Source organism: Marmota flaviventris, chromosome 10 (genome assembly GCF_047511675.1).
Source record: "Marmota flaviventris isolate mMarFla1 chromosome 10, mMarFla1.hap1, whole genome shotgun sequence".
NCBI classification, from domain to species: Eukaryota; Metazoa; Chordata; class Mammalia; order Rodentia; family Sciuridae; genus Marmota; species Marmota flaviventris.
Window position 1 is genome coordinate 11,945,552 of NC_092507.1, and position 12,894 is coordinate 11,958,445.

Genomic DNA, 12,894 nt, shown 5'->3' on the forward strand with positions numbered 1-12,894 from the left:
TCTTCTTAAGTCTTTAAAACTTCAATTTATTAATATATAGGTATAATTTTTTTATTATAAAAATATTGAACATATCTAAAAGTAGAATGAATAGCAAAATGAGATCCTTTTCTACCTTACTACAGATTCCGAAACATCAGCTCAACATTTTGCCCTATTTGCTTCATAAGTCTTTTATATTCCTCTTTTCCTGATCTAGCTTTTATCTATGTATGTATCTATCTATTTATCTATCTATGGCAAGCCTTGAGCCTGCTAGATATATGCACTACAGCTGAGTTATTATTGTTTGAAAGACAAGTTCCCAACATTGTGCCATTTCACATTAATTTACAGATAGATATTTTTGACATTTCCCCAGAAAACAAATACCATTTTACCTAACAAATATTCAATAATGTCATCTAACATTCAGTTTATTTTCAGACTTGTAATCTCTTAAATACCAACTTAGAGTTACTTTTTAAATAAAGTAATATATTTTAAACATATTTATTTTTTAGTTGTAGTTGGACACAGTACCTTTATTTCACTTATTTGTTTTTATATGATGCTGAGGATCAAACCCAGGGTCTGATCCTAGGTGAGCTCTCTACCGCTGAGCCACAACCCCAACCCCTAATAAAGTAATATTTTAATGCTAAAAAAGTTTAGACCAAAAATCAGGCCAAAATTTAGTAGGTTACTTATTGAGTTGTAATTAGAAAAGTTAACGTGTTTTTCTTTGGGGATTTAGATACAAGCCTTAAAGATGGCCTTTTCCATGAATTTAAGAAATTTGGCAAGGTGACCTCAGTGCAGATACATGGAGCTTCTGAAGAGAGGTATGGTCTGGTATTCTTTCGGCAGCAAGAGGACCAAGAAAAAGCATTGACTGCATCTAAAGGGAAACTGTTCTTTGGCATGCAGATTGAAGTGACAGCGTGGATAGGGCCAGGTAAGAGACAAGGAAGCAGAATTTCAGTTGCAAATTACATATACTGTTTGTATTCAAGTTTATGAGAAGTCACCATATTATCCTGAATGTGGACACTATTCTGGTTTTATTCATTGACATACTTCCAGTGTCTTCTCTTTTGAAGGATAGTGGTATTTTCTGTTTACCTTAATTAAAAACAATGTATTAGGGAGGACAATTGTTTTTTTGTTGCTGTAATGAGAAATGCTGACTCTTCAAAATCCAAAAGGTAGTGTTTTATACCCTTGTTGTGTCAGCCTTCCCAAAAGGATGAATTGAGAGTCGGAGATTTTTATTTCTGTAAGAATGAAAGCAGAATTATCTTGAATTAGAAACTAAACTATGTGCTTGTATCATCTGAGTGACTGGTTTGACAAGTTTTAAGTTCCATTATGCCTAGCACAAATTGGATCTGTTATTGTAGGTTACTTGAGTTGGAAAGACAGTGACAGAGAAACTGGACAAATCTTATGAGTTGGTCACATTAAGAATTTCAAGGGAATGTTTTATTAGGTTGAACCTTCCTGTAAGAGCTATTGTAAGGCGGGAGGTCTCTGACATGGCTTGGGTCAGTGTTTCTCATGTTTCAGAAAAACTTGCAGTATTTGTTTCAAACTGGAGTTTTCGACCTCACCCTAGCTAACTGCTCCTGAATACATTCTCCCCATCCCCCACCCTAGCTAACTGCTCCTGAACACCTAAACTGCCACCCCGCCCCCATTTGTTTTTTATTTTGAGACAGGGTCTTGCTGAGGCTAACTTCAAACCTTTGATCCTCCTGCCTTGGCCTCTCAAGTTGGTGGGATTATTAGGCCCTTACCACAACAATTGGTGGGAACACCTTATTTAAAGTAACTTGTGGGCAAATCTATTAAATAATTCATAGAAATATTAAAATTCTGTAGTCATCTTGTGAATCTGAGATAATTGAACATCAAAAAGACTTTAAGTGGAATTCATAGCCTACTTGAAGGGTAAACATGAACATCTCTGGAATGTTCATTTTATTTGACAATTAAGAGGAAAAAATATAATTTCCTGCTAAGAATATTAAATGCTATTTGCATATTAAAACACACAGAACTGTTAGAATGAATATACATAATTTTATGATGGAATGCAGGAATTTAGAGGAGTATTTCTTTTTAAAGGGTGCTTTTATATTTATCTCTCCCAATTTTGAGAAGTACTGCCCAAAATAATACTGAGCTAAGGGTAACTCAGAAGTTCTCCTTGAACACATTTGGAGAAGATTAAAATACTTGAGGAAGAATATTTAGTTTGCCATATTATCTTTATAAGTTTCTAGGATCAATCATAATTCTAAGTAATGAGGATCTAATCCAGGGGCATTTAGGAGGTGAACAGTGATCTTCAGAGCATTGGAGCTAGCTTAAATTTTTTACTTTAAAAAAGTTTTTTTTTACCTAATTATTGGTACCCAGGAAATAGTTTAACTAGCTGCCAGTAAAAATTTTAAGAATTTTGGTTGGATCAAACATAGAAAAGTCAGAGGAACTTTTACCAGATGGCACATTAAATACTGGTGTAATAACACAATATTTAAAATCAAACATATAAATGTTTACATATTTAAATAAATATATTTACTAAATATATACAATATTTAATATTTGAAAGCAGTTGAATCTTGAGATTGGAGACCTGGTTGGAATTATGCTTTTATAATGTGAGTCATAAATGTATTGTATTCAAATATATTGAATTGATTATTTGGGACAAGGACTTTTGTAAAGAGCCAAATCCAGGAAACCTAGCTTTTCAGTTAGATCCTTAGTGGCTTCTGATGTCATACTTTGTTAGTCCTACACATAGCCTTAGCGTCTCCTAACCATGAAATTGCAAGATAAAATCTTTTTTTTCCTGAAAATGTATAGAGCTTAAGACTTCGACTGGTTCTAAAGGTTAAGTAGATTAATTTAGAAAAAGCTTTCTTTGCTGAAGTTTCAGTCTTAACAAATTACCAAGCTGTTTGGTGAAAATAGAGTGTGTAACGAATTTAATGGATGCAAATCATGCTTTGCCTTTCTTATTCTGCCTTTTGGAATATAAACCTCAAGATATAGCTGACTTCAATTCAGTTTTCTTCTCTTAATTAATTTCAAATGTCTGTCCTCTATCAGATAGTTTCAAGAGACTGAATTGAGCTGAAAATGAGATATAGATAGACCCCTGTGGGATATACTGGAAATACGGAGACAGTTATTATGAGTCCCAGGCAGTTTCTGGGTCCCCCCTGACTCTGTTAAATTACATATTATTTGATGAAACGGATAAGATTAAGCTATCATTAGGACCATCCAACCTGAGTTAGATGTGTTCTGGCTGAATTCACCTGACAGTTCTGAAGCACCACCCCCCAAAGGTTTTGTTTGTTTTTAATATTGATGTTATTGTTGACATCATCAGTAATGTTTGGTATCTGGCACTAAGCACTCTGTTCCGGTAAAGTTGATTAAATATTGTTTTTTTGGGGGGTGGGTGGGGCACGTGGCTTTGTTTTACATTAAAAAAAAAATAGAGAACATGTAGTACTGTGCTATAATTATCAACAAAACCTTAAATGTGCCTGTCCTAGACCAAGTTAATAAGTGGAGCTTCAGAGAAAGGCTATGATTGAATTAGAAACTAAGCCAGGGCTTTTGATCATAAAAAATAGAAACCTTAAGGAACATTAGCTTCTTTGTCATTGGGGAGCTTAGTTTTCATATAGTTATTCTTATATCTAAAAGTTCTACATTTGTACGGGTTATTGTGCTGATTAGTATGACAAATATTAAATGTCACATATCCTTAAAATATTAAAAAGTAAATGAAATAATGGAGCTGGGCTATTTTAAACTGAATTTTTAATATGTATTTCAGACTGTAGATTCATACTCCACATTGAGAGCCTGCTACATAATGCTCAAATAATTAAAAATTTTGTTGGAGTTTTAAGTCTGTTAGTGATTACTTTTATTATAAGCCCATTTAGCAGATTGAAATTTTATTCAATTTCAAGTCCATTTGCTATGTTAAAGTGTTAACTTTGTTCTGAATGTTTTGGAGCAAGTTTGTTTAGCCTTTGTATTTGTGTTATGCTCCACAGTGAATAAGGGGTAGCTATTCTCAAAGTGTTTATAGTATTTCGTTTGTGTGACTATCCAAGCCCATTATTTTAGAGATTAAGTTTTAAAATGTAGATTTTTTTCATGATGCATAAATGTACATTAGAATTCCCTTTTCTGTTTTACTCTGCCCCATCCCATTTACAGAAACAGAAAGTGAAAATGAATTTCGCCCCTTGGATGAAAGGATAGATGAATTTCACCCCAAAGCAACAAGAACTCTCTTTATTGGCAACCTTGAAAAAACCACTACTTATCATGACCTTCGAAATATTTTCCAGCGCTTTGGAGAAATTGTGGTATGTTGCTTTGATAATAAAACAACTTTAGATCTTCATCACAAAACATAGAAAGTAATTGGGCTTGGTGGCATATGCCTGCAGTCCCACCTACTTGGGAGGATGAGATAAGATCACTTGAATCTAAGAATTCCACACCAGCTTGGGCAAGCAGCATGGTGAGATGGTCTCAAAAGCAAACAAAAACAATGGTCCAGATAAGCCCATTGTGTATTGTTCTATATGTGTATGTAAAAGCCTATAATGGGTATTTGTCTATTTTTTCCTAAATATTTTTTAGTTGTAGTTTGACACAATATCTTTAATTATTTTTTTACTTTTATGTGGTGCTGAGGATCAAACCCAGGGCCTCACCTATGCTAGGCAAGAGCTCTTCTGCTGAGCCATAACCCCAGCACCTTGTCTGGAAGAGAAAACATTTGTAAAATGAACAGTAGATTACTCTTTGGTTATTGTGTGATTACAGGGCATACCAGGGGTACTGGATGTCACGTGCTGAAAGTTCAGTTCGTTCTTTCTTTTCCTTTTTTTAGTTGTGATGCTGAGGATTGCACATGCTAGGCAAGCGTGCTCTACCACTAAGCCACAACCTTGGCCCTCAATTCTATTTTGAAGTTTTAATTAGACTTACTTTTTATATTAACTAAAGTCATTTTTAGATTTAGGGATAGAAGAATCTTTCTGTTTCCTTGAATCAAAACTTGAATCACTTATAGTGAATATAGTTTAGTCACAGCTTTATACTCTTGGATTTTTTTATTTATTAATGTTTTTAATTGTAGATGGACACAATATCTTTTTTTTTTTTTTTTTTTAATGTGGTGCCAGGGATCAAACCCAGTGCCTCACACATGCTAGGCAAGTGCTCTACCACTGACAACCCTGGCCCACAGTACCTTTATTTTATTTATATACGGTGCTAAGGATCGAACCCAGTGCCTCATGCATGTGAGGCAAGCACTTTTCCTCTGAACTACAATCCTGTTGAGAGCCACAGCCAGTTGGAATGGCCCCTGGCATTTTGCCAGAAGTAATGGTTAAGAGGCGAGCCATTAAGATGATGCTGGATTGATTCAATTGTATATAGACCCCTGCTGTTCTCCTCTGGCGCCCTACTTTGGAGTTCTCACGGGGACAATCCCAGCCCCCCTTTTTATGTTTTGTTTTGAGATGGGTCTCCCTAAGTTGCTGAGACTGGCTTTGAATTTGAAATCCTTCTGTCTCAGCTTCCCAAATCACAGAGATTATAGGCGAGCACTACCATGACCAGGCTGATATTACAGTTTTATTCTGTGTTTAAAAAAATAGAGAAGTTATTTCTGTCTTTAAAAAAAAAAAAAAAAAAACTCATTATTATTAATGTGAAAAAATTGCTCTGTTGGACTTGGGAGAGTAAAATTGTTTTTTGTAGCAACAGTTGTTAATCTTTGAGGGTGTGTGTCCATCTGTCCATCTGTCCATCTGCCCATGCATGTGTCTTCATCAGTCTAGTCTTAGTTATACACTGTTGCTCAAGCAAATAATCCTTGTTTTTTTTTTTTGGGGGGGGGGGTGTGTTGTTGTTGTTTGCTTGTTTTTTAATGACACAATCTAGTCTTGTGAATAAAATGTTTGTGGGCTAGGGATGTGGCTCAAGCGGTAGCGCGCTCGCCTGGCATGCGTGTGGCCAGGGTTCGATCCTCAGCACCACATAAAAACAAGGATGTTGTGTCCGCCGAAAACTAAAAAATAAATATTAAAATTCCCACCTCTCTCTCTCTCTCTCTCTCTCTCTCTCATAAATAAAATAAAATAAAATGTTTGTGGTTGACCTAAGTCTCATCTTACAGTAATTGGTGACAAAAGGTAGAAGTGGTTTGTGGAAAAGGAGAAAACAAAAAAGTGTCTACACCAGCAAAACATTCATCCTTTCTTGTCCCTATTATTTTTATTTTTTTTTCAAGTTTTGTTTTGTTTTATTAGAGAAATATATAATTTCTTGTTTTACATTTATAAACCTGTGAATTGATAAAATGTTCAGATATGTTTTATTTTAATGTAGCTGCTACTTAAAAGTTTGGAACAGTGTAAAAAGGTGTCATTGAGTACATGGATACACTTATCACTAGAATTGCCAAAAATGGAAGAATTATTGTGTGTTGTAATATCTGTGGTTCTCAGTAAGGTAGATATGTCAGTATTCTCTTTGAAAACCATGATGTCATGATGAAGCAAATGCTGATGAGTGTCACTATTTATTTACTTATGAATGAGGCAAGGTCTTATATGTTATCCAGGCTGGTCTCAAATTCCTGGGCTCAAGGGATCCTCCTGCCTCAGCTTCCCAAGTGCTGGCACTGCAGGCTTGACTTGATAGCCTGTGACCATCTTTCCTACCCCTCAAAGCTACAGCCCCAGCATTTTGTTTTTTTTTTTTAAGCCAGAGTCTTGCTAAGTTGCTCAGGCTGGCCTTGAATTTTTGACTCTTCTGCCTCGGCCTCCCGTGTAGCTGAGATTATACAATGTCTGGCTAGTGTTTTTTTTTGTTTGCTTTTTTTTTTTTTAAACTAGGAATATAAACTCAGGCACTTGACCTCTGAGCTACATCCTCAGCATTTTTATATTTTATTTTGAGATAGTGTCTTGCTGAGTTGCCTAGGGCCTTGCTAAGTTGTTGACGCTGACCTTGAATTTGCAACCCTCCTGCCTCCTAAGCCACTGGGATTACAGGCATGCAACACCATCCCTGGCCTGGCTAGTATTAATATTTAAAATGACACAAACTTTTGGGAAAATGACTGCTGGTTATTTATAACAGAATAACCTGTTTAGTGAGTCAACCTACTGGTATTTGGAGATCATTTCTCTTTAGTGGAGTAATCCTGTGGTGTTTTTGTTGTTTGTTTCTGTTTTTTTTCTCCTTTCTTCAGTACTGGGGATTGAACCCAAGGGTGCTCTACTACTGAGCTATATCTCCATCCTTTTATTTCTTTTTTTAAAAAAATTTTAACCTGTTTTAATTAGTTTTGCATGATAGCAGAATGCATTTCATTTCATTGTACACAAATGGAGCACAACTTTTCATTTATCTGGTGTACATGATGTGGAGTCTCATCATTTGTGCAGTCATACATATATCTTTTTAATTTTTAATTTTAACATAGGGTCTTCCTGAATTGCCGGGTCTTGAACTCGATATGCTTCTACCTCAGCCTCCCATCATGGGGATTATAGGCTGTGACATCATGTCCAGCTCTCAGTTTTTATATTCTACATAATGGTGGAAATTAATTCCTGTTTATCATTACTTCAAAGAATTTTGAGTATAGATGTACTGCTTTCTTTAAAATCCATTTGGCAACTCTTCAAATGTACTACTTGTTTTGCTGTTTTAAGTTTGGAATTTTGGCTTTTTGGTTATTGCTGTTCTTCAGATTTGATTAAGCCTCCTTTAAGGAGGCTTTGTAATATCGGTGCTTATTCTGCAGTTCATGCGCACATCATTATTGTTAAAGTACAAGTTTTGCCATCCAACTGGTTTCTCTGGACCATTTTCAGTCTAAGCCTGTTTTTTTTTTTCACCACCTCCTCTGAGGCAAGTTGGGAATGTCAGAGATCACTACAGGTTTTGCAAATTCCAAGGAGAAAAGGGTATTCCTTTGTATTCCTTTGTAGAGTGTCTTTAACCCCCAGGGACAGTGTTCTGGTACATCTTCACAAAATAATAGAGGTATTTCTTCACAAAGTAGTTCACGTAGTTATGTATCCTTTCATTCTGAATATGTAGATTTTACCATATTTATCAATCTCCATCCTTGGTTCAATTGGTTATGTTGGTATATATGAGTGTTCTTATTCAGGACTGCATATTATGAGGATTGAATTTGGGAACTCACACATGCTAGATAAGCATTCTACCATTGACCACATCGTCAGCCCTTTTTATTTATTCTGAGACAGGGTCTTAGACTTGGCTTATTCTGATTTATTTTCTTATTGGTGTATTGCTGAGTGATATTGACTTTTTCAGGATATTGATATCAAGAAAGTAAATGGAGTTCCTCAATATGCCTTCTTGCAATACTGTGACATTGCCAGTGTTTGTAAAGCTATTAAGAAGATGGATGGGGAGTACCTTGGAAATAATCGCCTCAAGGTAAATGAATTTGCATGATATATTGTGCAATTATGATTTGCTTTGTTTTTTGGATTAGGAGTTTTCTCCATATTTCTGATTATTGAAGATTGCAGGAAAACAGTTAGGTAAATGTAAAGGTGGTGCCTTCTGAACTAATACATGGTTAGCCAGGCAGAATTCCTTTTTTTGGTAAATTTCTGTTTTCGTTTAACTGGATGGTTTCCACATAAGATTGATTTGAGGGATTGGAAGAGTAGCTCAGTGGTGGAGCTTATGCTTTGTGTTCTGGGACTAGTTTTCTGAAAATTTTATAGAATAGTTATTGTAAACTTTACTAATAGAAATTTAACCTTTTATACTCAGCTGGGTTTTGGAAAGAGCATGCCTACAAACTGCGTGTGGTTGGATGGGCTTTCTTCAAATGTGTCGGATCAATATTTAACAAGACATTTCTGCCGATATGGGCCTGTGGTGAAGGTAGGTGAGGGTTATTTGAGTGTGGCTCAGAATCATATCTGATTTCCTTTTTCTTAGTATTCTCTCCTTCCATTCCCAATTTCTGGTGCTGCTTTTTCCATTTCTTTAATAACTTGTACATTTCTTTAATAACCTTCTGTGCTAAAATTTGGCTTATAAGGGCATTTTTTTTTTATTAACTCATCATATGAATATTTAGAAAAAATACAATTTTGAACCAGCTGAGACTTTTGAAAAATTTGAAACTATTATACAGCTAAATAAAATATTTCTTAGAGTTTTATAAATTTATCCCAGATTAAAACTAGATAATCTAATTATATAATCATTCACATTACATTAAAAATGTTATTAGACTTGATTTTCTTTTTTTAATGATGATAACTTTAAAGAAAAGTCCCCAAAACATAATATTTATCTAGCCAATGTTTATTAGGTGACATGCCTATGACAGCAGGAAAAGGGTCTCTGCACTCAGTTCCTTAATGTGAAGGTAGAGCTTTAACTCCTTGCACTGTGGTGGGTTTGTTGCCTGACTTACTTACTTTCTTTCATTTTTCACCCTTTTTTAAAAAAAAATATTTATTTATTCTAAATGTAGCTTTTGGTTGGGTACAGTGGCACATTCCTGTAGTCCCAGTGAGGCCGGGATCACAGGTTTGAAGCCAGCCCCAGCGACTTAGTGAGGCTCTGAGCAACCTAGCAAGACCCTGTCTCTAAATAAAAGATAAAAAGTGCTGCGGATGTGGCTCAGTAGTTGAGTGCCTCTGGGTTCAATCCCAGGTACCAAAAAAAAGAAAAAAAAAGATACTGGGGGGCTTGTTTTGTTTTGAGACATGAATAGAAGAATGTTTTACTAAAATATAGCATAGTAGTCAACATAGAAAGCAAAATAAAATACAGAAAAACAAAATAAATACCTCAAGCCCCAGTATTTACAAAGTCCCTGTACATTAGGAGAAGCCTAAATTTTTTTTTGGTCTACAATAAAATACATATAAGATTCTAAGCCTTGTGACTTAGGATCTTGTTGGGACTGACATGAAGTCCAGTGGATGAGGCTCTTATTTGGATTTTGTTTTGTTTTTCGCAGGTGGTGTTTGACCGTTTGAAAGGCATGGCCCTAGTTCTTTACAACGAGATTGAATATGCACAAGCAGCTGTAAAAGAGACCAAGGGGAGGAAACTCGGTGGGAATAAAATTAAGGTGTGCAGAATGACGATAGCAAAAGCAAAACAAAATTGTATTCAGATCTTCCCGTGTTAGTAACTGGCACCTGTAGGTTGTCAGCAAGGGGGTGGTTTACAGGACATGGTTTATGTGTATGTCCTCACTTTTTAGGGGGAATATTAGGATTTGTGTGCTCAGCTACTTGTGGGCACAGCTCTCTTAAACCATTAGTCACAGATCCTTCCCTAAAACCCATCTGATTCAAAGAATGCTTCTTATTGCTGTGGGTGCATGATGCCCCTGTGTGCACTCTCAGTAGAGGCCCATCCATAGTTGCACATGTATACAGTACTCACCCAGGGGTACAGAGTGTCAGTCGGCTTCCTGAAGGATCCCATCTTCTTTTCCTAAAGAGCAGGTAGCCACTGTAAGCATGATATTTTTATCTGGTATTATTTGTTTAAAACCTTGATGTTCTTGGTTGTTTGGATGAATTGTGTATTTAATATCTGATGACTACATTGGAATAAAATAGTAACAATATTAGCCAATAGTCTTCATATGCTTTAGTGACTTTGAGCTCACCTGTGAATAAAATTTAAATGTTCTTTTCCATTGTTTTTATGTTGTAACTATTGTTTCAGCAAATTTATGTAAAACCGAGATTGCTGGAATATGATTGATCTGATTATTGCCAACCTAGAACCCTGGTAGGGTTTTGATTCAGTTTTGTTTTACGTTTTCCATTTCTTCTATTATTGGGTTCTGGATCTTTAAATTACATTTATCAAGATTTGTTTAGAATTTGAGAGAGATCATGTTACCAAAATATATTATTTTAATTAAGAGCACCATTTCTCTTGTTAAAGATTGATGTTTCCTGAAATTTGTCCAGAAGGGATATGTTGTGACGAATTTTCACATTCAATAATAGTTTCTATAATTAAAATCTGAAACTAGTGTCAAGTTTCTTTTTTTTTTTTTTTTAAAAAAAGGTGGATTTTGCAAATCGAGAAAGTCAGCTGGCATTTTATCACTGCATGGAAAAATCTGGTCAGGATATCAGAGACTTCTATGAGATGTTAACAGAAAGGAGGTATGTATTTTAAACATGTTAGCATAACTTGAATCTTAATACAAATGAACATTGGGATTAAATTTTATTTTCATAATTTCCATCTCCCCCAAATTTCTTTTTATAATATGGAAACACGGTTTCGTTTTGTGTATGTGTACTGGTCAGTGATTTGAACCTACAGCCTTGCATATGTTAGGCAAGTGTTCTACCAGTAAGCTACTTCCCTGGCCCTTTAAAAAAAAATATATATATATATATTTATTTATTTATATATATAGTTATTTATTTATTTTCCAGTTAGGGTCTCTCTAACTTGCCCAGGCTGGCCTTGAAAAAGTTTTTTTTTTTAAATGAATCCAGTTTTCACATGGCTTATGGGTTTAGAGTACCTTATCTAAATTTCTCACTGAATGCTCCTGTAATTTGAAAGATTTACTGTTCTGCTTGATTATAACTATGTACCATGAATTATAAATACAAATCATCCTGCCCAGTAGTTTTTAATTACATATAATAACATATATTAGGGTGCATTATAAACTGTTAAATGCTTTACAGATTTAGTAACAACATCATCCAGGTTTTTCACCATAAAAATTTATAAATAAAAACATACATACTTCTCAAAGAAGAATATCAACAGCTTTGTTTTTGTTCAATCTCTTAGATTACTTTTTTTTTTGGTTGTTGTTGTTTTACTGGGGATGAAACTCAGGGAATTTGGCATGCTAGGCAAACACTACCACTGAGCAAGTATTCCTTCCCACTTCTTAAATACTTTATGAATGTGAATCAGGGAGCCAAGGCATAAGTCAGATGTGGTGGTGCACACCCATCATTCTAGCTACTTGGCTCCTTGGGGGGGCGCTAAGGCAGGAGGATAGCAAGCTTCACAAAACAAAATGTAAGCCAAAGCACATGAAAATTGGTGACATTGACAATGTCATGTAAACCTGATTTCTCCATGTTAACTTTTTCAGTCATGGTAATGTAATGTTTGATATTTATTCTGCTAGTTAGACAGTGTTTTAAAACATCCTAACATAATGCCACCAGATTCTTTAATAGCTGATTACATTTGAAATTGGAAGCTCTTGTGCATATGTTAAAGCCTTTTGTCCAGACGTGCCTCTGTGATTAATTCTCCTGGAATGTCACAGTAGGTTTCCACCCCTGTTACATATGCTAAACAAAAGACTCTGTGGAAAACTCCATGAGACACCTGAGATAAAGAAGGGAGCTCTGTGACAAAGATCAGCCAAATCTTGATCATGTTGCCAGAAACTTGTTGATGCATCACCCTTCTGCTGCCTCTTGCCAGTTCATTTTTGTTGAAATCACAGAAAGTGTATGTCTCTTGAGTCAGTTCCTCATAGAATGTTGTGTAATAGTCTTTGAGTACTTAGTTTTTAAAATGAAAATGTCCCTCACCACCAGTTTTCTAAAATTTCTCCCTAGTAGATCAACCTCTAAATAAACCAGAAACTAACTAAAAAAATATTAAAAATCAACAGTTTTTGTTGGGCGTGGCAGCACACACAGTAAGCCCAGTTACTTGGGAGACTGTTACTGGAGAGCCACAAGTTCCAGGCCAGCCTGGGAGACCCTGTCTCAAAATAAAAAATAAGAAGGGCTAGGAATGTATCTCAGTGGTAGAGCTTCC

General features: G+C 35.4%; 1 protein-coding gene across 3 annotated transcripts in view; it reads left to right on the forward strand.

Annotated features, from left to right (window-relative positions):
* The window catches only part of Spen (spen family transcriptional repressor), an 81,162-nt gene that overhangs the window by 55,035 nt on the left and 13,233 nt on the right, over positions 1-12,894 (forward strand). For all 3 annotated transcript variants that reach the window (XM_071617386.1, XM_027951957.2, XM_071617387.1), the window contains 6 exons: positions 737-937; positions 4,237-4,388; positions 8,398-8,523; positions 8,869-8,982; positions 10,076-10,189; positions 11,149-11,249. In XM_071617386.1, the coding sequence (XP_071473487.1) occupies positions 737-937; positions 4,237-4,388; positions 8,398-8,523; positions 8,869-8,982; positions 10,076-10,189; positions 11,149-11,249 (808 nt within the window). The remainder of the gene's footprint in view (positions 1-736; positions 938-4,236; positions 4,389-8,397; positions 8,524-8,868; positions 8,983-10,075; positions 10,190-11,148; positions 11,250-12,894) is intronic.